Below are 27,588 nucleotides of genomic sequence, written 5' to 3' on the forward strand. Positions count from 1 at the left end.
TTTATTTTATTAAAAAAAACATATATATATGACCTCGTAAAACTTCTTTCTCCTTGTATCTATATTTTTTAAAAAATCATAAAATTTCTTTGTATTTGTCTCAATTAAAAAGATTTTGATTAATTAGAGTCACATTCATAGCATTAGGATCATGTGCATGGTTTAAATCCATAACATTACTTTTTATATTTTTAAGTAACAATATATTTTTATATTTATTTTGTATAAGAATTTTTACATCGTATATCTTTTTTCAAAATAAATAAACTATGTTCAAAAAAATAATAAATATAAAACACTTCGGTTTTCGAAAAACAGAACCAAAAACCAAAAAATGATACCCAAGGAGCTAATTTCAGAGCCATTCTAATGTGATCACACCTTCACTTCGGTAGCGAAGGAACAAAAAGAGATCTCCCTAGTAACTTATTCCATCATTATCATTGCCAAAAAAGATAATACACGAACTTGGGGGTGAAAGCTGTTGTCAGTACAACAAGGAAACAAATGATGCAAGAATATTAGACATTGCCTACAAAGAATTCTCATCCAACTGGAAAAAAGCAGCAGATATCTCCAACTCTTGGGAAGGCCGCGGTTATATCTTGACACTCCTACAAGGGCAAGATCAAGGCAGCATGGAGAAATAGCAGTTTGGACACTCCAAAGTCAGGAATCAAACCCCATCCTTAAGCTTCAGGGGGGGTCAATTTAATCTATTAGTGTAAAGGGGATGTACAGAGCCAGTGATCAAGAGATGGCATTTTAGTCTGGATTTATTTGACATCTAAAATCTGTCTATCAGGCACCTGCGTATAGATACTGCGAGTTTGCTAACCTTATGAGGGTGCAGAACAATGGCGCATACTCCAAAACAAACAGCAATAAGAGCAATTACATAAAATGAAGGACGATACTTCAAGACTCTGTTAGAGAAAACGAGACCACATGATTTCTTGGGCCTTTCATTTACGAGGTTCATCCTCATGACGACATCTTTAGTCAAAAGTGGAAACTCATCGCTTCGAACATTAAAATTGGAGTTTCCCATTGCTCCCAATACACCATTTGGTCTTTGCTCCAAGTTCTGCAAATAAAGAAAATTCTTATGATCCTTCAAGGAACATAAAAGGCATCGATAAAGCACTGCACAGTCAAACAAGGTGTGACAAAGATCTCCCTATTCAAAAGTTTCCAAAATATGGCAGGTAGATACAGCACTGCATTGAACAGTAATATACAGCTGCACGCTGCTGTTAATTCAGCTAGAAGAAAGTAAAACGATGACAAATTTTAAAAAATATAAAAAGAAAAGGAAGAAAACCTCAAAATTTCATGGGTTGTAGATGCATCTGCTTATGGCAAAAACATCTCCTTGATATTTTTCTCAAACCAGTTGAAAATTTAAAATTTTTGGTACGTCAGCAGATCAAAAGCATGTTTTAAGCAGCTCTGGATGCTTCTTGTCGATGCAACCATAAGGACACTTATCGAGAATGTAGGCTGAAAATCAGGGCCGAACAAGACACCATTGCCAAACTATTCGAAACAAGTTGATTTCCAATATGAAAAAAGAGATTCCAAGTTGCAAAGGAAAAATCACTGCAATGAACTTTTAAGAGAATGAATCATAGTGATGTGATGCATTTTCCAGAAACTGGAAGAGTCAACACTCAGAAATTAACCAAAGTTTCTTTTGCCGCTTGCTCTGTGTGAGTACAATTTTACCAGTTTGTTTCTTAAATTCAATATATCAAGTTACTAACCAAAAACCCAACAAAAGTAAACAATAAAGGTTAATGGAATAGTAAATTCTTGTAAAAATCTATAACTTTCAATCCTTAGTGACAAAACCAAAAACATTGCTAAAAACTTGAAGTGATCAACATTGACATTCTTACCTCAGTGGAGAGAGCAACTGATTCCTTGTTGTTTCCACAGCAGCTTCCTGAAATGCAATTATTCTCCTTTCCAGAAAATTCCAAGTGATGCTTCAAAACTTCACTTCTCTGGAGTTTTTCATGACGAATATTGCTTGCATAATCCATGTAACTCTGCAATAGCCTCATGTTAGTGTCACTAGTGCCATTACCCATACCATTGGCCTCCTTTTTGTCCATCAAGATCTTCAGGTTTTTTAAAATTTTATCCAAAATGATGGTTGATTCATGGTGTAACAAGAAATTCAACAAAGAATTGATTCTTTGAATCTGGAAAGAAGTCATCATTTGTTGAGAATTTTCTGCTGAAGGCTCCTTTAGTAACCAAGCAATGTCCATAATAAACTCTGACAATGCTGTTTGTCTCATTGTAGAAACCTCACACTCTGAGCCAATAATCAATGAATGAGATGCATCAAATCTCTGCTGAATTATTTTCATTTCAGAACAAATTTCTGTGTCCCCAATAAGTATAGGGATATAGTTTGACAAGCCACTCTCATTCTCGACCTGCAAAACACATTTATAGTTAAAAACCATTTTCCAAAATACTCATATTGACCTCTATAACTAGAAATATACTTTTTAAACAAATCAGCTACACCTAGTTTCAGGCTCAGGAAGTCAATAATACTAAGCAACAATGATGCTACCAATAGCAAGTGACTGCACAAGATAACATGATGCAGCAACCTAGTCCCAATACCAGAACAACTCTCATCACCAACCTCGTGCAAAACAAGAACCATATAAAATAGCTGTAGAGAGGTTCCATGAACATAGAATGATTTTGGTGGTGAATTTAAGAATTCATGGGTACAAGTAGTTAAACCAGCATCCCGCATATTCATCTTTGGAATCCAGTATTTTTTTAACAATTACTCAAAGATACAAATTCTAATTTATTGCCCTTACCAAACTGGATAAAATGCCACATCAGACCTCAACAAAGGGCCATTAGAAATTATATATTTACTGAGAACATAAACCACTTTGGTTTTAAAAATTTAAAGTCAGTCTGAAATTTGGAACTGCATGACAACCATATTATCAGTTCACACCTCAGCCTCCAGGTGGTATTTTGGTATCTCAGAACAAAACGATTTTGATTCCAGAAAAGAAAAACAAAGGGCATAAACCACAAAAGAAACTTTTGCAAAAAACAACACAGGAAAAAGATACAATCCCCTTGTTCATTTTGAATATGTCAGCAAATTAAAAATCATTATATAAAGAGAAATGCAAAATGGAAAGTCCTACAAAACTTCACAAACATAGCCAGATGCTCCTTTGTTAAAAGAAGCAATAGACAGCGAAACACCCAAATAAAGCATGATACATACCTCAATAAATGCGGGACCTAAAAGATTAGGTTCATTACAGTGTGTAAGTATTTTGTATAACTGATGGTGAAGACCTGGACCTCCTTTGGTATGAGCTTGTGGTAAAGCAACACAATAATCAGGCGCAAGATACTTCCCAGCAAAAGATACCAGAAACCTGCCACCAAAATCATTTTTCTAGGGGCAGAAAATATAGAACTGGGCAGAAAAAAATTTCACAGCATATATTAGCATGCAAAAGAAAAGGAATGAAAGATGCAGTTCATTAGATTCATAGCAAGTTTAAGTTAATAAATACAAAGTTAAAAGAGACAACACCAAAGAGTTTAAAAACAGATATCCTTCACCTTATGATTTGAACTGCATTAGAATCAGGCACGCTTGACACTAGTATATTAAGATATCGAAGGGTGATGATACACCAAAAACAGAAATATCTAATATCAATTATTTGGTTGACAAATGGTTTATTTTCCCACTATGGTTAGTAGGTTGATATCATCTTACAGACATTCAGTTATTCTACTTAATACTAGTAGGGATGCTCAAGGGAACTCCAGTATGCAACTTGTATGTTTTTGGCTTGGAGCTGAGCAGCAAGGCTATTATCATCACACAGAGAAATACAAATACTGAAGCCTGATATATGATAATGAATTTCCAGCATACTGAAACAAGAAATTCAAAAACTAATAGAAGACATTCATCCATTAACTGCGAAGAAAACAAAATGCAGTTGTCGGGAACTATTAAGGGAAATAATAGTGCATCCGGTAAAAAGAGCTCCACCACAAGTAAATAGTTTGAAGCCAGAGAAATTGTTGCAACTTTTTTTTATTTTTTCAGTTCTGATAGCATCATCTGCATGCACCAGAGATGCAGCAAGTGATAAAAACTTCTTCCTGGTTTCCTTGCGAAACAAAATCAGCATTTATTGAGTTAAGGTTGTTCACATCAGGAAGCTGATTTCATCCTTAAGACAACAAATCAATTATTATTTATAAGGAAAATAGATCATAACTAGAAGATTCTCTACCATGCTAATGGAGATCTGACTTGTTATCCACTAATTGAGGAGGTTGGGGTTGATATGATCAAGCATGAGGAACTATGAGAGCTCAAAAACAATGAATCCAGCCTCAATGCAACTTTTCCAACAAACTAAAAATGAGACTGATTGGCAGCAATCACATATAAGTACGAAACACACTAAAGGGTCAATTCAAATGAAATGAATTATTATAACACATTGCATATAATCCCTTGAAGAGCCCCATTTGGTTAAAATCTTTCTATGTATTGACAATAAAAAATGAAAAATAAAAAAATCTTCTTCTGGCAAAATGGTACTTAGTAAACGCTAAAAAAATGGATTAATTGCAAAAAAAAGTCCTTACTGAAATTTGGGCTGCAACAAATTACTTCCACAAACAACAAGCTCTATGGGCTTTCCAGCCTCAAAACATGTAGGGTGAACATAGTGAAGCCTTGGGGCGTGTCCTTCCACATTGACTTTCATCACCGAATTTCCATCTAGGCCAATAGAATGTTCAGTGATTAAACAAATGGAATGAACAAATGATTGAAAAGGAATAAAGAACAGGGCCATTTAAGAGCAGACTTTCAGTTAATTATGGTTGGTTATTTGAGTTAGTTTTGTTCTTGCATCCTTTAGGAACAATACACTCATGTAATGTACAACCATTAAGAATGAAACAATTATCATACCTTTTGTGACCTTGAAGATCATGTTATTCACATAAACACGCATACGGCCCTTTTTAGACAACATTTTTCCACTACCAAGAAGGTCGTTCAAATAAGACACAGGATCTTCAACTAACTGCTTCATACAGGTAAATGTATAAGTTCAAATATTGAGTACAATCTAATAAAATTAGCAAACTGTTAGTGAAAAAGAAAAAAAAAGAGAGAGATTAAGAGAGCAATATTTATGACAGTCTAGAAATTTTAAAATAAACTATTTACTTGATGGTATTAATGGTTTCTGCAATTAAGCATCAATAACAACCATTTTGTTAAAGCAAATGAAAAAATATTAGTTATTACATGCAAGACCAATTAAATTCTTAAAAGTAGAATAGGATGAATATCAACACATTACACTGTGAAAGGTAAAATCAAGCTTCTCATGAGCTATGGGCAGGGATAAATTCAGAAATCAAAGTTGTGTGGAGCGCAAGTTATTCCTGATGAAAATTGACAACCATGCTTGGGAAAAGATAACTTCAGATTTGCGAGGAACAAGAAAGGAGAAAACAAAGGAGAGGTAAATGCATTTGTGAATGATCAACAGTGAGAAATTTTATGATTGCTTTGTGCTCATTGGGAATGTGCATAAATTAGAAACTGTAGACATCAGCCTTCTCGGAGATTTCAACATATATGGGTATGAAAATATATGAGTGCTCTCGACTCTCAGCCTCGAGAATATGGGTATCACCATATATATCAGCTTAGACATTTGTGCATGCACAGAAATCCAAATAACTAATAGAGAACCCTGTAGTTTTGTTGATTCACTAATTAAAGATGCTTCAAATGAAACCTAAAATTAAGTGGAGCACTCAAACATTACTATGTGTAGATCTACATACAACACAGAGCATGCATATGCATTGTTGTAGATAGCATCTCTTCAAAAACTCTAAATTCATCTAAACCTTCAAAGAGATTTTAGTAGAAAACATCTAGCATATTACCTTCACCCACATAAATGGTGGCATCGCTATAAAGGCAGTCAGGATTGTACATCCTGGCCGAATATATCCTTCCAACTCAACTGGCATATTGGCCAACCATTGGAATATCTGTAAAGACAGTTACCACCTGTCAACTGATTCCTGATACCCTTGACTGCATATAAATTATTTCTCATTCAAATACTAAACTGTAATAGTAATTCTTTAAAATACTTGGTGTCGAAGCCTTCTAGGGAATTCTGCCGGATTCCAGTCATAAAGCTTGAATGAGATCCTACCTGTCGGACACTACAAGAAAAATTCCAAATCAGTAACTCCACAAATTTTAAAAATGAAATAATATAATAAAGAGAAAAGGAAAAGGAAAAGGAAAAAGGATGAAAAAAATCAAGCATGCAAAACATAGAATCCACACAATAATAGAGACCAACCATGGATGCGTAATCACTCTTATTGTCACACTGCGAAGGAGAAAACCAAAATTTGGAATCATCTTTCCCCCCGTCCATTAGCATGTCCCCAAAAGCCGTGAAAGATACTCCACTATCACTAGTAACATTTTGAGAATTAGGATCAGAGTTCATGGTGGAAACATGTCCATCTTCAGACTCAACCAACCCTTCTTTCTCCGCCATCTGACCACTAGAGCACAAACCATCTGCACAGCATAGAATAAATACATTAAGCTTCTTGGTTCACTTAGAAATTGGAAATGGAACACAAATCTCTTTCCAATTCCTTGACCAGAAATCTTTTGCTGGGATACTGTGGTATAAAAGTAGGAAATTACTCCCTTCCTATGTTAATATTATGATCCTACTACTGGTGCATTTAATTTCAAACAGAATTAGAATAAGAACCCTATCAAAATAGGTATCGGGATCCTATTTCCATGTCCAGGTCCAGGATCCAGAGCAAACTAAAGTCAGCCATCAATAAGCAAATGATCAACGAATAAAATTCAAACAAGAAGACCTTTACACGCGAGTAACAAACAGACACACACGGGCAGAGAGAAAAAACTATATATAAGAGAAAAACCTTTCTCAGCTTCAGCATCACAAGTAGTAGTATCTTCAGTTAGCAAATCCCCTTGAACTTCCTTATCACCTGGGCTCGCCTTACTAGAATCAGCTGGCTTCCTTCTCCTTCTATTATTATGCCTCTCTAATTTCCTTCTACAGCTCCTTTTCCCTTCATCAAAATCCGATAACACATGAAACCTGCCAGATTAAAATGTGCATCAAATATCGTACGATAAGACGTCGATTGTTTTAATAAAGCACAGAATTTTTTGCAAAAATTACTAACTTGCCACACTGTTGACAGTATCTTTTAGTTTGCTCGTCAAGTACAACAGCAGTAGCAGTAGCACACCGTAGACAAACCTTGTGTCTTCTATGATACCCTTTGAGTTCACTAATATCCGTTTCACAACCGGGTACTTGACACCTAGCAATACTCGACCCGGCACGAGCAACTCTAACCCGTTTCTTTCCAGGCAAAGTAGCCTCTTCCTCTCGTAATAATTCATCCACCTCCGGACACGCACACGGTACTATACCCGCTAGAAAATTGGAGCAAGTCAACCTCGGGTCTCGCTTCCTTACCCGATCAGGAACAGGAAGCTGAACCTGTTGAGACTCGATTTCTGGTGTTGGATTGTCAATAGTTTGGGTGAGGTCACCAAGAGTATCGAAAGAGAGAGGGATTTGATCGTCTACGGCGAAGTCCAGGAGATCGCTCCAGTCCCAATCGGTGGTGATCGGAGGATGGTGGATTTCCATGTCGCCGCCGTGTTGGGATGCAGAAGGAGGAGGGGGAGGGGAGGGGGAGGAGGTTTCCATGATTAGAAGAGGAGATAAAGATTTAAGAAAAAAAAAGGAAAGTTTTTGGAATTGGGGACGTTTGACGTAGAAGAGACGAAAATGAAGGGGGTCCGGTTGTTGGGGTTTTGGTAGGGTAGTTGGCGGCTCGAAGTCGTCGAATCATATTTTTTATACGCGATAGGGACTGAAAACAAAAAATGGCTTGTCTTTTGATTAATTGGTTGATTGGTAAATTACACTAATTGTTTTTATTAAAATAGTTTTTTTCCAGATTTTCTTTGTTTTTGATGTGATTGAGTGGGTAAAGAAATTTTTAAAAATATTTTTAAATTGAAAATATTTTCAAATAAATTTTTTGATATTTTTATATTTTTAATATTATTACATCAAAATTCTAAACAAATACTGAAAAAATATTAATTTAATATTTTTTCATGACAAATGCATTTTTAAAAACACAAAAAAAAATATTTGACCAGCACAATTAAATATGTGTTTTGTGTTGTGGTGTATGGTATCTTATAAAAATATTTTTTAATTAAAAATATATTAAAATAATTTTTTTCACTTATTTTTTTACATTTACATATCAAAATAATCCAAATACTTTTAAAAAATATCACTTTAATTTTTTTCCAGTTGAAAAACATGTTATAAAGCAAAAACAAACATTCACTAAATTAATGTATTTTTTTAATTTAGCTTAAACTTGACGCAAATTAAATTTTGAATTAATAATTTTCTAAATTAATCTTTGGGATTGAATTAAACTCAAGAATTTCACAATCAATTGGGTTTGTCTGAAATCTCTAGAAAGAAAGAAAGAAAGAAAGAAAATGAAGTCATTGTTTTATGGGACTAAGGGACTTATGGTCAATTGTGCTCCTAAGTGTGTGTTTGTATTTGAGGTGGAGGTTGAGGTTGGATGTAGGACCCACTCAAAAAACCATAAATAATAAGAAAAATTAGCTTTTATGATTGAGTTTTGTACATAAATAGATTGTACCTACCACAACCTCAACCACAAAAGTTAAACCAAACACACCCTAAGAAAAAAGTGTGCAAACTTTGAAATTTTTTTATTTAAAATTAAATTTTTTATTATTTTAATATATTAATATTAAAAATATTTCTTAAAAAGTTTTTTTAATATATATTAAAAAAACAACTTAAAAAAGGACCCCTTCATATTCATTGAATTGTGGTTTTGGTGGGACATGGCGTGTGGTTGTGGTGGGAAATGGCGTGTGGTGGAGGTGGGAGGTGAAGCGTCTTTGTCAAGAAGAAAAGGGTAAATGCAAAGTCATGATAGCACGTCTGTACCAATAAAAGTGGACGATTTACATCTCAAGTGAGTTTACTGTGTGATTTTTTAAAATGGTTAAAACATATTAATATTATTTAAAAATACTAAAAAATATATTAATTTAATTTTTTTCAACATAAATATAGTTTTAAATGTAAAAATAAACAGTGTGTAATTGAGAGAATTTACCTAAAATGTGAAAAAACTTAGTTAAGATATTAAATTGAGAGAATTGGCAAGAAAATCTAAAAAAATAAATTCAATTTGGTTTTAATTTCTGATTTCATAAACAAAAAAAAACGAATTGAAAACCAAATTAATTTTTTATAAATTAAAAAATCAAAATAATGGAGTCTGGTTAATTACATCAAAACCTAATTAAAAAACCCATCAACTAATTCGATTTTTTAAATAAAAAAGCAAACCAAATTGAGGTGTTTGGTTTGAATTGGTCGGTTAGTTATATTTAGTTTTTTTAAAAGAAAAAAAAAACTGATTTGGTTAGATTTTTTTCTACGAACCGAACCAAATCAATCGATGCTCACTTTCAGGTACAGGGACCGGCGAGATACTATACTTGAGGTGGAGACCGGAAAGTAGAAGGCAGAGAGAGACACAAATATTCTGATCCAGCAGCGCAGATGACACTGCCAGTCCATTTCACGGTGTCTAAGAACATAAAAGCAGCTGCGAAGGTATCAATTCCCGACAGAAATCAGAGGCGGACAGCAATTTCTGATGTATCCTCGAAGAAAATATCAGTGTAGAATAGAATGCTGTGGTCATCTTTCGGACAAGCCTCGCCGTGTTCTTTTTAATGAGTGAGATTGTCTTGCTGACAGGGAAGGGAGTTGTTGAGGATTCATGGTCCAAGTTTTATTTTTATTCTATCTGGGTGTATGTATTTTTATTTATTTTTATTTGAGTATCTATACTTTTATAAATGTATCGATTAATTTTCAAATTTAAAAATTATCCAATTCCCAATCATATGTAGGTCATATCTTTTTTCTAAATTACCACAAGTAAAATAAAAACAAAAAAATAATTTATTGAAATTAAAAGAACATAATAATAATAAAAAATCAAAAAATATTTTTGTACGGACACTAGGTGAGAAAAAAAAGAGAGTAACAAATGAACTAGAAAAGGTTTAGCTAAAGCCTGGTGTGTGTGAGAGAGATCAAAGCTTTTATTGAGAAATTGAATCATATATATATACATATACCCTCTACTTCAATTGGTATTTTTTCACGAAAAGCAAACATAAAATAACAAATCCAGTCTTTTACTAAGATTTTAAATAGTTGTCCCGAATTCAAGTGTGCAACTTGTTTTAATGAATTCTATTAATAATACAGAAATTGAATCTGTCATCTCATCTTATCCAAAAAAATATTTTTTATTTTTTAAAAGATATTTTTGATATTAATACATCAAAATGATATGAAAACATTAAAAATATATTAATTTAAAATAAAAATAATAATTTTTTAAAAAACTTTTTTTAAAATATTTTTAAAATACAAAAGCAAACATAACCCACAAAACATATATAAAACTTCCCCTTCATAAAGATTTGTGTAAAGTTTGATGATTCAATGTATCATGTAAATGGATTATATATGTTTTTTAGGTAATTTGAAGGTGAAAATCACCTAAATGAAACTCCCCTCACTCCATGGAATATAAATGGATTATATTGACACCAAGATAAATTGTTTTAGTGGCTGAAAATCGATGTAAATGATGATTTTTTTTTTTTACCATCACAATCCAAGAATTCTTTCTCATTTATCAAACCAGAAACTAAAAAATAAATGGAATAGAAAGATGAAGAAGATGAGGGCATTGATAACGGTTTTTACATCTAAAAGGCGCAAAATGTGCATATAATTTGCCCACTACCTCAATGCAAATTGAATTTGAGGTTTTGGTGGGAGATGGCGTGCGGTGGAGTTGGAGGGTGATGGGTGATGGGTGATGGGTGATGGATCAATAATTTTTATACACGATTCCTTGTTTAAGAAGTGCATTGTAAAAAGCGTCCGGGCATGCTATTAACGAGCCTCACAGAACATTAAGGGCGTGTTTTTTTTTTTAAAGTAATTTTTGAAAAATTATTTTTTAATTTTTTTTATATTTGTTTATTACTAAAAAAATTAGTTGATGAAAAATACCTTCCAGTAAATAAAAAATATTTTTCAGTTAAAAAAAAATTGAGTTTGATTTTTAGAAAAGTATTTTCCTTTTATTTTAGGGGAAAATATTTTTTGGAAGTTGTAAAAAATTTAAAAATATCATACTATTTGCTTATTATATCAAATTTGGTCCTCAAGCTTTTGATTGTTATATATATATATATATATATATATTGTTTTGAATATTTATTTTTCAATTTCATCCCTTAGAATTTAATTTTTATATTAATTTTGGTCATCATTTTTATAATTGTTATTTGCTTTTCCCTTATCATTTTTTAAATTAAATTTTTTATCTATCAAATTTAGTCATTATTCTTTTGATTGTTACTTATTTTATTTGAAATAATTTATGAAATGTTAATTATTATTATTATTTTAATTTCTTCATCTTTCAATTTTTTTATTTTTTAGATTTGATCTCTATTATTTTGATTATTATTTATTTTATTTGAGATAATTTATGAAATTATATTTTTTTCAATTTCATTCTCATTCAACTTTTTAATTTATAAAATTGGTTCCTTATTATTTTAATAAACTTAAAAACAAAACATTAATAAGTTACTTTCCAGCTCATTTTCCATGATATAACCAAAAACTGGAAAGTGTTTTCCAACTTATTTTCCATTACACTATCAAACATCGGAAAATAATTCACTTTCCCGAGATTCACTTTTCAAAAGAAAACTACTTTCCAGCAAACAAATAGGACTTAAGTAATAAGCTAAAGGGTATGAGTGATTCACTGTTTACCCACACTCAATGCACTGTGGATTACAATAGTAATCCATAGTGCATTCCTTTTTCTTTTTTTTTGTTTATTTTTTATTTTTTATTCCAAAATTACTTTTCTTTTTTCTAACTTTTCCTCTTTTTTTATTTTTTTAAAAATTATCTTTGTTGATTTTACTTTTTTAATATTGAGTTAGTTAAAAATTTCGTTTTATAATTTTTTTCTTTAAAATAATGTGGATTACTACAGTGTTTTCCCACATGGTTTTTCTATTTTATTTTTTTATTTTTCAAAATTATTTTTGTTGATTTTATTTTTTTTAATATTGAGCTGATTGAGAATTTAGTTTTGAAATTTTTTTTAGAACACTATTGATTGCTACAATGTTTCTCCGCATAGTTTTTTTTGTTTTTATTTTTTGATGATTTTTTCTGAAATTATCTTTTTTAATTTTATTTTTTAATATTGAGCTGGTTAAACATTACACTTACAATATGTGAGAAAAGCACTGTAACTTTCCTCGCAAATTACTGTGAATTGCTATAGTGTTTTTTCCCACATGGTTTTTTCCAATTTCTTTTGTGTTTTCTTTTTTTATAATATTTTTTTTCAAAATTATATGTCGATTTAATTTTTTTAATATTAAACTAGTTATAATTTAACTTTGTTATAAAGCATAATCATGTGGGGAAAACATTGTAGCTTTCCTCACAAAACACTGTGGATTGCTAGAGTGTCTCTCAACATGGTTTTTTTCTTATGATTTTTTTAAAATTATCTTTGTCAATTTTATTTTTTTAATATTGAACTGGTTGAGAATTATAATTACAAGTCATTACAAATAAGGCTAAATCATGTGGGGAAGCACTGTAGCTTTTATCACAAAACACTGTGAATTGTTATAGTGTTTCCACCATGGTTTTTTTTCCTATTTTTTTGTATTTTTTTTATAAAATTATCTCTGTCAATTTTATTTTTTTAATATTGAACTTATTGAGAATTTAGCTTTGTAATTTTTTTCTTTAAAACACTGTGAATTGTTGTAGTGTTTTCCCATATGATTTTTTCCAAAATTATCTTTGTCGATTTTTTTTTAATATTGAGTTGGTTAAGAATTATAATTATAATAAATCTAAATCATATGGGGAAAGCGTTGTAGCTTTTCTCACAAAACTCTATGAATTACTACAGTATTTGTCTAAATGGTTTTTTCTAAAATTGTCTTTGTCGATTTTATTGGAGAAAGCACTGTAGTTTTCTTCACAAAACATTGTCAATTGCTACAATATTTTTTCTCATGGGTTTTTTTCCTTCCAAAATTATCTTTGTTGGTTTTTTTTAATATTAAGTTGGTAGAGAATTTAGCTTTGTAAATTTTTTTGCTTTTTATTAACAGAAAAGTTAAATCATATGGCGAAAACACTGTATCTTTTCTCATAAAATATTGTGGATTGCTATAAATTATTTTGTCCAATCTCTAAATTTTTGATCACCAACACAACTTTTTTTTTCTGTCATGAAATATTGGCTCCACCATACCTTTAGTTTTTGTTACTTATCTAGCGCTGGTTCACAATTATAACACTATCAAGTATATTTATTTTATAAGCCCGTGGCAGCACGCAGGCATGCCATCTTGTCAAATCTAAATAATGTGGGTTTGGCTTTCATTCAGGTCTAAAGTTTTTGGATTTAGTAAATTGTTAAGTTTATACACACATAAATCTGGTAAGATATCACACTTAACAAGGTTCAGTTATATGTTAAGATCAAATGTATCTGAATCTAATAAAATGTCAGACCCAACATCCTTAAGCTCGGTTATGCGTTAAATCCACATGCACGTGGACTTGACAAAAAAGTTGTGTTTGGTTAAGAATACTTTTTAAATTAAGGTTATAAAATAATTTAAAAAGATATATATTAATATTAATGGTTTTTAATTTAAATATTGTATATTTAACTATTATTATTACATCATGAAATAAATAATACTTTATATAAATTCATCCGACAAGGACTACAGTTTCCATGATTTTTTGAGCGTGCAACAAAATCAGGTAAAATATCATCAGGAACAAAATTGGGATTATGATCAAATTCTGTAAATTCTACGCCATCATGTGATCTTTTTTTAAATTATGTAGTGTTATTGAATAATGTTAAACACTAGTTTTTCAAATAAAACACAATTAAAAATTTAAAAAATTATTTTTTTTACTGGATTGGACCTGGTCCAATATATTTAGGTTCAGGCTGGACCTGATCCGACCATGAACAATGGATTCAGCCGAACTGTGCAAAGTGAATTAAAAATTCACTTTGCACAATTCGGCTGCAGAGTGAATTATAATTCACTCTACACTGTTCACATAGAGACGGTATGGAACGTGGACAATGAAGCAGCAATTTTTCACTTTTGTTAAACCTGAGGCACAACCGCAAGTATGGTGGGTTCCACCAAAATAAAAATCTATTTTTTAACTTAACCAAACATCAATATTTGTGGCAGACAATCAACCTCACCCGCAGTCGCAGTGCCAAACGGGCACTTAATATCCTTAGATTCAGCTACGCATTAAGTCACATTGCATATAGGTTTGGCAAGATATCATGTAAACTCCGATTAAAAAAAATAATTGGTAACATTATCAGGGAACTGTAATAAATATGTAAAAGAAATTAATGGTAAAAATATAAAATGAATATATCTGAGATAAGAAAATGGTCTCAAAATTTCAATCTAGTTTTCAGATTAAGTTAAAATTTTGTGTGGAGTCTTCTAAAATATTGTTTTAATTTAGGTTAAAGTTTCAAAAATTTTGGAGTTCGATAAGATTATTTTTTTCAAGTTAAGTACAATAAGCAAATAAAAGAATAAAAACCATAAATGAGTGTCTAGAAATTTCTTAAGAGGTCAAATTGAAAACTTACCTAAAACAACCCTCTTTATAACTGTTAGTGGTGCAAAAAAAGAAGGAGATAACTGTTAGTGGTGCAAAAAAAAGAAGAAGTGTGTAGATGGCCAAGAGAAGAAAAGAGAGAAAAGAGAGCTCATGTCATTTTTCATGGAAATTGCTTGAAGAAAAAAAAGTGTGTGATAGTAAGAGTGTTGAGTAATTAAATAGAGGGTTTGATGTGTTAAGGAGTCTACAAAGAGTTTAAGAGTTGAAGTGTGCTTTTAGAGAAGGAAAATTGAGCTTAGAGGGAAGTGTGGAGGAGAACTTGATTCAACTTATTTTGGCTTTTGATTCTTCATTCCTTAAGAGTAAGAAAACTCTCCATGATGACCCATTATGTTGCTTGTCATGTTTCTTCTTGGATTGAGTAGAATTGGTATTATGTGAAAGTGAGTTCTTGATGTTGTGGTGGTTTGAATGCATGGATTTATATGGATTATATGTTTGTTGAGGGGATAAATGATTGGGCTTATCATTAATTAGGTTAATTTATAAAATAATTAAAATTCCTTCATGTTGGTAATGAGAATTTCGGCCAAGGGTGAATTTTTAAGGTGATTAGGTTGTTGAATTAATGGCAAGCAAATTATTTTTAGTTATGTGAATTGATTAATTGGTGATTGAAGAATGTGTAATTATTAAGAGAGAGAAAGAGAGAGAGAGAGAGAGAGAAAGAGGAGGAGGGGGATAAAGAGTGGTTCCACTTTGGGTTTGCTATTAATCTTTTGTTATTTTATAAGTAAATATGATTTTATTGTGTTGATTAGTGAAATTTCATGCATGGATGCTTAGTTGTTGTTATGTATGATTATGAAACTCTTAGATTAATAAAAATGGTTGATGTAATTTGTAAAGTTATGTTAGAATCTTGTTTGTTGGCATGAAAAATAAATGGGTTAAAGTTAATTAAGTGAAAAGTTGAAGAATTATCATGTTACTCTTTTTACTTGAGTTTTCGGCAAGGGCAAAGAAATTTGGGGTGGGTTGAATTGATGTAATTGGAGATTTTTCATGACTTAAATGAATGAATTAATTTTGTTTGATGGATTAGAATTTAGAGTGAAAGAGAATTTCTCCTTCTCTTAGAAATGTGAATTTGGCCATGAAAAAAAAATATGCTTTGATTTAAATGAAATTAATTATTAGTAGAAATGACTTCATGGGATTATGTGATGGATAAATAAATTATACCTTGAAGGAACTGTAGAAATGAAATTGAACTTCCTTTAAGGCTAGGAAGTTTTGGCCAAATGACCTATGAAATAAATAAAACTTTAAACTTGAAGAAATTAATGAATTGTATTTAAATAGTGGAAAAAATGATGTGCTGAATTAGGTGTGAAGGAATTAAATTTCTTTTAGTTGTTGGAAATTTTTTTATAATAATATAAGATTCCTTTATAATTATGGTGAATTAAGTGGATATAACATTGTATGAAATATTTGTGGGATTATTAAAAAATATAAAACTATGTTATAATAATAATAATAATTTTCGGTGTTAAAATTGTATTGATCTAAAATTTTATTATGTGAAGAAGTTTTAAGTAAATTATTGAATGATTAAGTATTAAAATCATGAGATCTTTTAAATGGAATGTGAGAGGTTGGAGGCTCGATATAGTGGCAGGGAGCTACTAGTCGAGCATTGCCAGTAAGTAGGTGACTGACACCTTGAATCTTTATAGATAGATTAATTGAAAGCATGCGTTTATTTTAATTAGAAATTCTGCAATTTTATATTTTAATGTCAAAAGATGAATTAGTGCCCGATAATTAGGCGAATAAACTGGAGTTCTTATTAAGGGACTAGTGCCTGACAATTGGACGAATGAACTAGTGTCTGATAATTGAACGGATGAACTGGAGTTCCTATTGAGGGACTAGTGCATGAGAATTGAGTGGATGAACCAGTGTCCATATTAAAGGACCAGCGCCTGACAATTGGACGAATGAACTAGTACCTGATATTTGGACGGATGGGTTAGTGCCCCTAATAGGGAAGTAACACCCCAGTGAAATGATTAGGATTGAAATTAATTGGATGAATATGGATGTGTAAAATATTAATGATTCATCATAAAATATATAGGAGAAATATTTTTATACGAGTGTAGTGAAATGATGTATTGCATTTATTGATAAAATGTCAATTTTATTTTCATAACCCTCGCAGCAGTAGAGTAGATCTTGTTTGAATATTAGATATTTTTTGTATATTTATGTTGATCAATATGTATTATGGGATTAATGAATGATATAAAAGGTGTTGAATGAATCCTTTTAGTTGGAGGATAAATTTTTTATATATAATTAATGTGAATGTCATATTTAAGAATGTCTTTGTGTTAAATTTAGTAATTATGTTCTAGAATGTTTGCTCATATGATTAGAAATATTAGAATGATAAATAAACAAAAAAAATTACCCTAAGTTTTCATTTTTAACTGAGAAATTGTCCCGGGTAAAATAATAGGGGTATTACATATCAAACCCAACACCATTGAGTTCAGTCACGTGCTGAGCTCGAATGCATATGGGTCTGGCAAGATGTCAGACTCAACATCCTGAGTTCAGCTACTTGCTAAGCCCGAGTGCTTATGGGTGTGGCGAGATGACAGACTCAACACCCTTGTGTTCGGCTACGTGCTGAGCCTGAGTGCACATGAGTCTGACAAGATGTCATACCCAAAACTTTTAGGTCTCAGATGTGTTGAGCTCAATTGCCTATAAGTTTAACAAAATATTATTCCCAATATCCTTGGATTTAAAATCATTCCATATCCAACTACATATGGAATTAAAAGTCTTTATAGGCATCACAAGGCTATTTTGTAGTTTCTTAACATTATATGGTAAGAATCTAGGATAATAATTTCTCTACACTCCTAGTGTAAAAGTCTTGCAAAAAATTTGTTATGTTCCAATCAACATTAATATTGATTAATGGTTATTCTCATCAACATTAATGTTGCATACAAAATAATATATAAAAATTTTCTATGGATCCTCTGTATTTCCATCGATATTAATATTGATGTAATGGTTGTTTTCATTAACATTAATATTGTGCAAGAGATGTTTCTTCTCATTTACGTTTTTAATAGGAAATGATTTTTCACCCTTTCAGTAAAACAACAAAATTTAAAGGCTATAAATATCATCTAAATTATCCAAGAAAAGGGTTTACACTTTTTTTATTATCTATATTATTTATATTCTTATTTTTTAGAGCATTTATCATATATAAATAAAAATAAACATTTTTGTCCTTAATCTTTTATAAAAAATCGTTGATTTTATTATCAGAGTCCCTAAATCTCATCAAAAAAAACTATTTTGTAGGTGATCAACCAATAATTTTGTGAACTTTGGAGAAGAAAATATGGAAGTGAACACATAATCATCTTTTATCCCAACACTTAAGATTCTCATTCCTGAAGATAGTGGATTTTTTAAACATCATCGGAATGTGAAGCATCCTCGTTAAGAAAACAATTGACAAAATGTAATGTAACGATGGCATGACTCTCTCAATATAAGTAGACATTTTACCTTTACTCAAGGAAAAGTCAAGACCCAAACAAATTTAGTGCCTCTTCGATATAGGGTGAAGGTCATAGTTGTCTGGATCCGAAAAGAATTTGTTATTAAATATATGAGCCCGTTATCCTATAAATTCAAGCATGTTTACATGAAAACCAACTATCATTGAGATCTTTTTGTTGAATAAAAACCATTGATATCAATAACAATGAGTTTCTTAGACAAAAAAAATGGTTAAATGATAAATTTCTCTTATTGTTATTAGCGACTTTGTTTTTTTATCTTTTTAACTTGAGGATTGAAGTGTTAATAAAATAAACTTTTAGATTAAAATTAATTTAAAAAAAATACAGGAGCTATAAAGAAAGAAAGATGAAAGTTTGAGGGCGAAAACAAACTTTTTCTTCAAATTCTAGATTGCCCATGAGATATCTCATTGTTTTATACTTTGACTCCCTTTGTTTGAACTCTATCTATTTTTAAAAGATTTTGGTAAATTACTCATAAGATTAGGCATAGAATGCCGAAATTAGAAAAAAAAAAAAGGATGAATATATATATATATATTGTTCTCTGTGAATTCCTTTTATGTTTTAGTATATTTAACGGTGGTAAAATTAAATTGTAACAAAATGGATAGCAAGTACACATTAATAGCTTATATTGGGAGCTTAATTATCAGCTATTTCTTCCCTTGATTTTCTATTCTTAAGGAATTTGTGTTTCTTGTGGAAACTTGTTTATGACCTACAGCCCAACTCATGATAACAGGACTTACGGCACAAGCAACAAGAACAAGTTTGAAGCAAACTATGTACTTAACGTTTCCTTCATCATATTACGGATCCAGATGAAAAATCGCTATCTTACATCCTTCGTGTTAAAGCCAAGATGTGAACAAAACAAAAAAAAATGGTTAACTTGGTAGGGCTGGCATTGATTTGCCTAACATTTTAGGCTAACTACTGAGTAACTGAGAGAGCTTGAGGCATGGCGTCATGGCCAGCAATTGATATAGTCTGTAACTTGCAATCAGCTGAGAACAACTTAGCAGAATTGCTATTGATCTCCTCCCTGGAAATTCTCTCAATAATTTGGAGCAAAACACGTTCCATCTCTGCGCCGTCGTTCCATTCATGGATTTCTGCCTTGATAAGCTTGGGATTCTTGCTAATTAAATCCCACACTGGGAAATTCTTCCTTGGCATCATGTAGTCTGCCTCCGTAAGCTTCAAGCTCGGGCAATAATCGCCACCACCATCTCCAAGATAGATGATTTTCTTGCTTCCCTCCTTAGATATAGAAGCTTGGATTCTTTCAATGATAAGACCCTATTTTACAGAAAGCAAAAAAATAAAATTTTAATTTCCTAATAAATCATGCTTTAAAATTAAACATGTTCATGATAAAGCATATTTATTTAATGTTTTTCATTAAAAAAAATCTAAAAAGTATTTTTGAAAACCAGAAGTTACCCGAATCTTTCATGATAACAACCTTATTTTGCTCTTTATTTGTAATTATTTTCATAAAAATAAAATCCTCTAGGAAACTTCAATATGGATGGCCTTTTCTAATGCCTAAAATTAAAGAAAAATCTTTTGATCTTGTCGATATATATGACGATATCATACCTTGCACATGTTCGGAGGGCAAAGACTGCAACCATGAGAAGATTGAGTGAAATCATGGTAAGGAGAGATCCTTAGCCTCCCTTCTTCATCGACAAAACCTGGGTTCGTGTTGATTTCAGAGAAATAATCCTTCAATCCAAGATGTTTCAGGATTGTCTCGATGAAGAACATGTTTGCATCACTTACAATCCTCAACTCACACCTGCAAATTAACAAATTAACATTAAATCCTTCAATATTTAGCATGAACATATATACATCCTGGAAAAGAAAGAGTTGAAGAGAATGAGGTGTGCGTATTACCCTAAAGCATGGGCTGCTTTAATTGCAGAGATGACCCGGGGATGGATAGGAATACGTTTCAAAACCTCTGCAATGTCTTCCATGGTTTTTCCATTTGAATGAAGTTCCTTCATCATCCTATCCTGAGATTTTTCAAGAGAGACAAAGACATGAGGGAATGGAAAAAACGAAAAGAAAAACATGCGCATGCCATGAAAACAAGAAAGAAAACACATCAAGAAACATGGCAACTCTTGAAACATTAGCTTCAATGTAATTAGGAACAAACACATGAAAACATGGGTGCATAAAATAAAATAATGCAGCTGTACTGACCATGAGAGAATTCCATGGCATGGTGGGAAGGAGTTGGTTGAACGATTCATTAAAACCCAACTCATCAATCACCCAATTATCACTATCCACGTCAATGATGGTCTTGTCAAAATCAAAAACCACCACAATTGCAGCAGCCATTGCTCACCACTAAACTAACGAAATCTATGAAAATTCTTGGGATGAGGGTATTGGAAACTAGAGGACGGGGTGTTTATTTATACTGGTAAGCAAGGAAAGCTAAAGCTTTAGCTTTATGTTATCCGAGGAATCAGTGTTGCATTCGTATTTGAGATGCCAAAGGAATATTACAAGAAGGTGCGCGTGTTCTGTGGTCTGTCGTAGTAGGCCAGTGGCAATCCAGCCATCTCTGTTCCCTTTTGGCCTCTTTAAAGCAACGCTTGAAGACAAAAAAATTGTCTTATCTGTACTTTTCATCTTGATCTCGCATATCCTGCGTGTTGTGGTTATTTATGTTTTTTTTTTTTTTTTTTAATAAAAAGCTTTTGTATTCAAATTCCACTGCCAGAGATGAGAGATCCCTGTCCGCCGGACTTTCTAACGTTCTGATGATAATCGAATGGCTAAAAGCAAAGTTAAAAGGGTGTCAATAGGCTGCTGGCATTGTATTTCTTACGTTTTAAAAATAACATTAAATTTATATATTTTTAATAATTTTTATATACTGGTTTTATAAATTAAAAATTAAAAAAATATCTTAATATATTTTTAAATAAAATTCTAAAAAAAAAAAAACATTCCGCGTAACAATATCAACCACGCAATCTACGAGAGCAGATTATAATTAGATGAGGTTTTGGATTAGCGGCAAATTAAGAACGCGGGGAATAAGGGGATATTCGTAGGGAATCAGATTCAATTGCAAACGCACTTAAATTAGGTTCTCACCGAGATTAAATAATAATAATAATAATAATAATAATAATAATAATAATAATAATAATAAAAGAATAAACGTGAGTACATGTTATTGCTAATATATTTTTATATACAAGTGAGATTTTTATTATAAATTAAAGATTTAATATATATATATATATATGAAGTAATTTTTAAAAAATATCCACAAAAACATCTTTAATCAACAGAAACCAATTTAAGTTAATTTATCAAAATCAATCAAAAACCCTACTAACTTAATAATATTATTGTTTTAAATAATTTTTATTTAATTATATAATAATAAAAAATATATGATAAAAAGCAACCAGCTAAAATTTTAAAAAATAGTGATTAGTTGTAAAAAAATTACTATTTTTATAAAATTACTGTAATATTTTTATTAGAAAAAAAATATTAAATAGTAAAATAACATCTAAAATATTTTATTAATCTGGAATTACTACTAAAAACATAAAAAAAAAAAACATTTACGAAATACCCTGTTGATATTTTAATTGCCAAAAAATTCTTCTATGACACGAAGCGGAGGAGTTTATCGAACAAGTTCGTAGAACCCAACTCATCAATTACCCAATCATCACTATCCACATCAATGATGGTCTTGTCACAATAAAAAGCCACCGCCATCGCAGCAGCCATCGCTCACGTGTTTGTATTGCTTTTTTAACTGTTTTTAAAAGTTTTTTTGTTTTTTTATTTTTGATATTAAAAATAAAAAAAATATTTTAATATATTTTCAAATAAAAATTATTTTAAAAATCAAACAACACTATTATATCAAATACAGACGGTTAGCAATGGCTGCTGCGATTGCTTAAGGAGCACCATGACAAAATTCTTGTATTTATTTATATTGATAAAAGAAAAAAAGGAAGGTAGCTTTAGGTTATTTTTCATTTGAGGTGTTGTTTGAAGAATCGGTGTTACATCGCGTGTGTTCTGTGGTCTGTAAGTCAAACGCAGTCCAGCCACATGCGTTTCCTCTTTGGCGCTGCTAGGAATGCAAATAAATATTTATTTATTTTAAGTTATTATTTTTATGTTATTGAATTGTTGTAATAGTTCAACTGTACGACTCGATCAATGTTAAAAGATTCAAATATATTCTTTTTATGTGAGGGTAATTTTTTTTTCTAAAAATTCAACAGAGTTTCGTTTGCATTTAAAACATCTCAAGTTATCGACTACTATCAGTTTACTCAATCAACCCATCATCATAATATCCCTTAATTCCAAAACTTATATCAAACCTTATAATTCCACACAATATATATATATATATATATATATATATATATCCTACGAGTAAATTTAATATGAACATAGTCCAACACATCATATCATAAAATTTAAAGGAAAAGGAATACTAATATGCAAAGAAAGTATTTACAATATAAGAAGTGTTCTTAAATATTTCAAAAGGGTTAATTACAAGATAACTAAAATACTACATGCTAAGCTAAACCTTTATAAATACATCAAGGTTTGCACAAAAGTATACTACATAAACATGTTAATTCCCTTTTGTTTTAAGTTAAATATTTACATAAGCTTCACAAAGTATAGTCCTAAACCAATGATCTTCCTGGATGTTTGATGGACCTGTTACATAAATAAACATACCATTATGTTGATAAAGAATATATGTATGCTCATGTAATGAATACGAATGAAGTATTAACTTTCTATCGAATCCATGAAAATTCTAACAAAGAACTTATATTTTGCTTGTAAATCTTTTAAACTCAATTAACACTCATTTGTATATTCTTAATTGAATAATCTTATTTACTTGCATAAATTGAGTGACCTTGCAAGCAGGGGCGGAGCTAGGATTATTTATTAGGAGGGGCAAAATTAATATAACAATATATAAAATTTGTTTTAATTTATTGTACAAGAATTGTAAAACAAAACCTGTATAATTTAGTTTTATTCAAATAACTTACTACAAGCATATAATGATCTTATTATAAGGTAAAAGGTTCGGAGCAATACCAAATTAAATCAAAGTAATGAAGTTAATTTCATCTTCATAATTTCTCCATTAAAGTTGGTCTTTATACCTATCAAATATAAAGATACAAAGTATATAAGAAACATTAGCTAAAACGAAGCATTATTTATGTTTGATAAACTTTGAAATAAAGCAAAAAATAATAAAGAATGATTCTTACATATTTATTTTAATTGTACTCGTTATTCTTTCATAAAATAGAAATCATTGATTATCATATCAATTGTAAATCTTTCAACAATTTCTTTTTCTATATAGACAATCAAATAATTTACAAGAAAATCATAATCCATCCGATTACGAAGTCTTGTTTTAACAATCTTTATAGCTGAAAAAACTCGTTCAGCAGTTGTTATCGAAACAGGAAGAGTCAAAATAAGTCGAATCAACCTGTCAACTAGTGGATAAATTGTTGATTTTTCTGTTTCAACCAATCCTTGACATAAATTAGCAATCGATGACATGTTCTTTAACTTTGGATGACTGGGTACATGATTGGATGGCATGTTCTAAAATCAAAACATATATCTTGAGAAAAAATTGATAATTTTGGTGGCTCTGCTTAAAACAAAACATAAAAAAAACTAAACATAATCAAAACAAACTAATAAAATATATATAATTAATTAGAAAAAAATCACCATAACAAGAATTCAAAAAACAATTGGTAGAACTAGCAGATCTGAGAAAAAAAGGAGCAAAATGGTAGAATTATATATAAAAAAAAACCTCAACAAATTATTAACAAATATATAAAAAAAATAGGTTTTAAATTTAAGTTACCTTGTTTTATTTGATGAAAGATAAATTAATTGTGGCTCTGCTTCAATCTTTATGTAGAAAAATTTCACTCGTGATTTGTATTTTTATTTTTGTTTTTACCAGCTACAAGATTTATATTAGAGCTGCATAAGGTAATCACTTTATATATTTTTTTTTCAACATAGGCCAAGAGTAAATAAAACATCAAAAGTAAAGTCACGTTTAATTAATTACTGTTAATAAAGCCCACCTCTTTAAAATAGAAAAATATAATACCTCACGCTAACACTTAATTATCCATTGAAAAATTTTAAAATGTCTTGGGGAGGGGGGGCTTGGGCCTCTGCTTGCCTCCCCTTGCCTCCGCCCCTGCTTGCAAGGTTTACTCCTGTAATTCATTTCCCGGCAATCCTATCACGGATGCCATTAGCCGAAGCTAATCATGTAAATCATTACCCGACAATCCTATCACGGATGTCATTAGCCGAAACTAATCTTGTAAATACACTAGGCTTTATTTACATTGAACACGATATTTATTATAATTGCATTCATCAGAAGGATTCTAAATTGTATACGTGCAAATAGGAGGGAAAATGACGCACCTGTTTCGCCTGTCTCGCGACCTCCCCTAACAAAAGATCCAATCCTGGTTGCTCCTTCTGAATCACAAGGAAGTTTTTTTTTTGTTATGATTCCTTCAAGCCGATATTATAGAGAATCCATATTCATCCATTACTCATATGTTACTTTCTATGCATGTTCATTTCTTCATAATAACATACATACATATATCATATATATTTTAAGAGTTAGTATCTCAATATACAAGTGTTCGTATAACTCAATTATTTTATATTCTTATTTATAGTATTCACGTGAAAGTCTACTGTTACTGTCTAATTTTGAACTGTTACTGTCCAATTTCCAACTGTTACTGTCTAACTTTGAACTGTTACTGTTTGACTTTTTCAATTGTTACTATCTGACCTTGAACTGTTACTGTTTGACCTTGAACTGTTACTGTTTGACTTTGAACCATTACTGTTTGACTTTTCCAACTGTTATTGTCTGACTTTGAACTGTTACTGTTGACCTTGAACTGTTACTGTCCAATTTTCAATTGTTACTGTCTGAACACTCATCAGATTTTTAACTATATCTAAAGTTCTAAAACCCCATTTTAAGTGAGATTGATCTCGTTAGAAAGCTAAAATACAAGGCTACTAGTTCTCTGAGGGAGGAGAACCCAGTTTTGCCTTTAAAATAGCCAAAATTATTCATTAACTAATTAGTACTATTGCCCTACATAATCAATCACGACTCAGTCTCAGTTGGTAACCTATAACTGAAGTTCTACATCTTCAAATTGAGCAAGACCAGTTTTCTTGGTTAGCTAACATTCAAATCTATAATTTCTATGAGGAACCCGATCCTAATCCCCATATCCTCCTACCCGAAATCTCATCGAAAGTTAGGAGACAAGTCTATCCAGATTTGTCTCCCCCTCCCCTTCACACAATACTTTCATAAACTACATACCACATACATGAATTAATTTAATCTTAATAATAAATACTTTTTCCCCAATTTATGTCTAAGAACCCTAACTTATGATTCAATATCAAGGCATCAATTCTTTATTGAATTTAAAAATGATTTTTTAAGATCATGTTTAGAATACCTTACCCGGTATAAATTAAGATTTTGATCTTCAACCAGTTGAAGATTTTCAACTCCCTCCTTTTTTTTCTTCTTGTTCAATTTCTTGGTAATCCTTTGCTCTCAAGTGTTTATCCCATCTATAAGCTTTTAATCTTGGATGGGTTCTTGAAATTTTAATGTTTCTCTATTGATTTCTCAAGAATGGGTATAAAACTCCTTATCTTCTCTCCTTATGGTTCCTACATATTTTTTTGGTGAGGAGAGAGTATTTATACTCTATATTTTTCTTTATTTGCATTTAGGCCCTCTTTTTCCTTTAAGTGTATTACTCTCTTCAATTAAATCTAATCCTCAACAATATCGGGTTTATTATAATGTCTCGAATTATTTCGCCCGGAAATTTATATTCAAAAATTTCTGAATTTCTGTTTTTATTTAACCATATGCATGAATTTCTTCACTTTTATTTATTTATTATTTTTCCCAGGGTTTACAGTTTTAATGTGTATATATCAAAAATAATTTTTAATAAATAAAAAATATTATTTTAATGTATTTTTAATATGAAGCACTTTGAAAAACAATCATTACTATACTCTCAAACACTATCTTTATCAAATGATGCTCGCATTACATTACAGTCAAATACTTTCTAATATAAAAAGAAGATGTTCAGGCAATGATAATATTTTTTAAAATAGTAATAAAAATTTAGAAATAAGGTCATTGATTCAAATAGTTTCAATAAAATTGGTTAATTTAATAATATGATTGTAAAATAAAAAGCTAACAACAATTAAAAAAGGACAACGACCAATAGAGAAAAAAAAAGTGTTTGTCAATTTTATAAAAAGACACTTTGTAAATATTTTTAAAATATCCCAACAATCTTATTTGATAGCAAATAAAAAATTGAATAAGAATATAACAACCATATAAAGAAACAAAATGAAGAAAAAAATTGAAACTCAATCACCAACAAAGCAAACAATAAATGATGGATTGAAAAAAAATCAATTTAAAAAAAGAATAAAAAAATTTAACTCTGGTCAGCATGCCAAACACCCGACTAATTTATGAGGGTGAAATAACCTTGCACAGAAGAAACTGAATAAAATAATAGAGGTGAACTCTTAGGTGAACAAAATAATTGAAAGCAAAACTGAAAAAAATCAATAAAAAAATACAGAAAAAAAAAACTAATTCAACCTGAGTTACTTGACCAAACTGCGACCCGGGATATGAGATCGGAATAACCTCATACAAAGAAAAACAACAAACTCATGAAGCTGAAGGCTCAATAATATAATATCAAATGGTAAAAAAAAAAAAAGAACCTAAGAAAAGATAGAAGTCAAATCATGATAATCTTTGAACACATGTG

At 30.7% G+C, this 27,588-nt stretch overlaps 2 protein-coding genes across 2 annotated transcripts; both read right to left on the reverse strand.

Moving 5' to 3' along the window:
• Positions 1-415: 415 nt before the first annotated feature.
• LOC133706064 (squamosa promoter-binding-like protein 7) lies at positions 416-7,919 on the reverse strand. The gene is made up of 10 exons (XM_062131583.1): positions 7,318-7,919; positions 7,048-7,229; positions 6,438-6,664; positions 6,220-6,294; positions 6,007-6,114; positions 5,012-5,126; positions 4,681-4,816; positions 3,284-3,440; positions 1,902-2,450; positions 416-1,087 (listed from the first exon to the last, which is right to left on the reverse strand). Exons 1-10 carry the CDS (start codon positions 7,851-7,853, stop codon positions 788-790), a joined length of 2,385 nt encoding a protein of 794 aa, XP_061987567.1. The 5' UTR covers positions 7,854-7,919; the 3' UTR covers positions 416-787.
• An 11,464-nt stretch (positions 7,920-19,383) lies between these two features.
• On the reverse strand, positions 19,384-21,180 carry LOC133705082 (inorganic pyrophosphatase 1-like). Its single transcript, XM_062130171.1, has 4 exons — positions 20,837-21,180; positions 20,522-20,643; positions 20,219-20,420; positions 19,384-19,915 (listed from the first exon to the last, which is right to left on the reverse strand). The coding sequence occupies exons 1-4, from the start codon at positions 20,975-20,977 to the stop codon at positions 19,547-19,549; spliced, it is 834 nt and encodes a 277-aa protein (XP_061986155.1). The 5' UTR covers positions 20,978-21,180; the 3' UTR covers positions 19,384-19,546.
• Between the last annotated feature and the right edge of the window lie 6,408 nt (positions 21,181-27,588).

This window comes from Populus nigra, chromosome 10, assembly GCF_951802175.1.
Source record: "Populus nigra chromosome 10, ddPopNigr1.1, whole genome shotgun sequence".
Lineage (NCBI taxonomy): Eukaryota > Viridiplantae > Streptophyta > Magnoliopsida > Malpighiales > Salicaceae > Populus > Populus nigra.

Coding starts and splice junctions, on each gene's coding strand:
- LOC133706064 (XM_062131583.1), bottom strand. CDS start 7,853: ATGGAAACCTCCTCCCCCTCCCCTCCCCCTCCTCCTTCTGCATCCCAA. Junction 6,115..6,219: donor CTAGAAGGCTTCGACACCAA/GTATTTTAAAGA, acceptor CTGTCTTTACAG/ATATTCCAATGGTTGGCCAA. Junction 3,441..4,680: donor TTGTTGCAGCCCAAATTTCA/GTAAGGACTTTT, acceptor TTTTGGTGGCAG/GTTTCTGGTATCTTTTGCTG.
- LOC133705082 (XM_062130171.1), bottom strand. CDS start 20,977: ATGGCTGCTGCAATTGTGGTGGTTTTTGATTTTGACAAGACCATCATT. Junction 20,644..20,836: donor TGCCATGGAATTCTCTCATG/GTCAGTACAGCT, acceptor GAAAAATCTCAG/GATAGGATGATGAAGGAACT. Junction 19,916..20,218: donor GCCCTCCGAACATGTGCAAG/GTATGATATCGT, acceptor TCTGTAAAATAG/GGTCTTATCATTGAAAGAAT.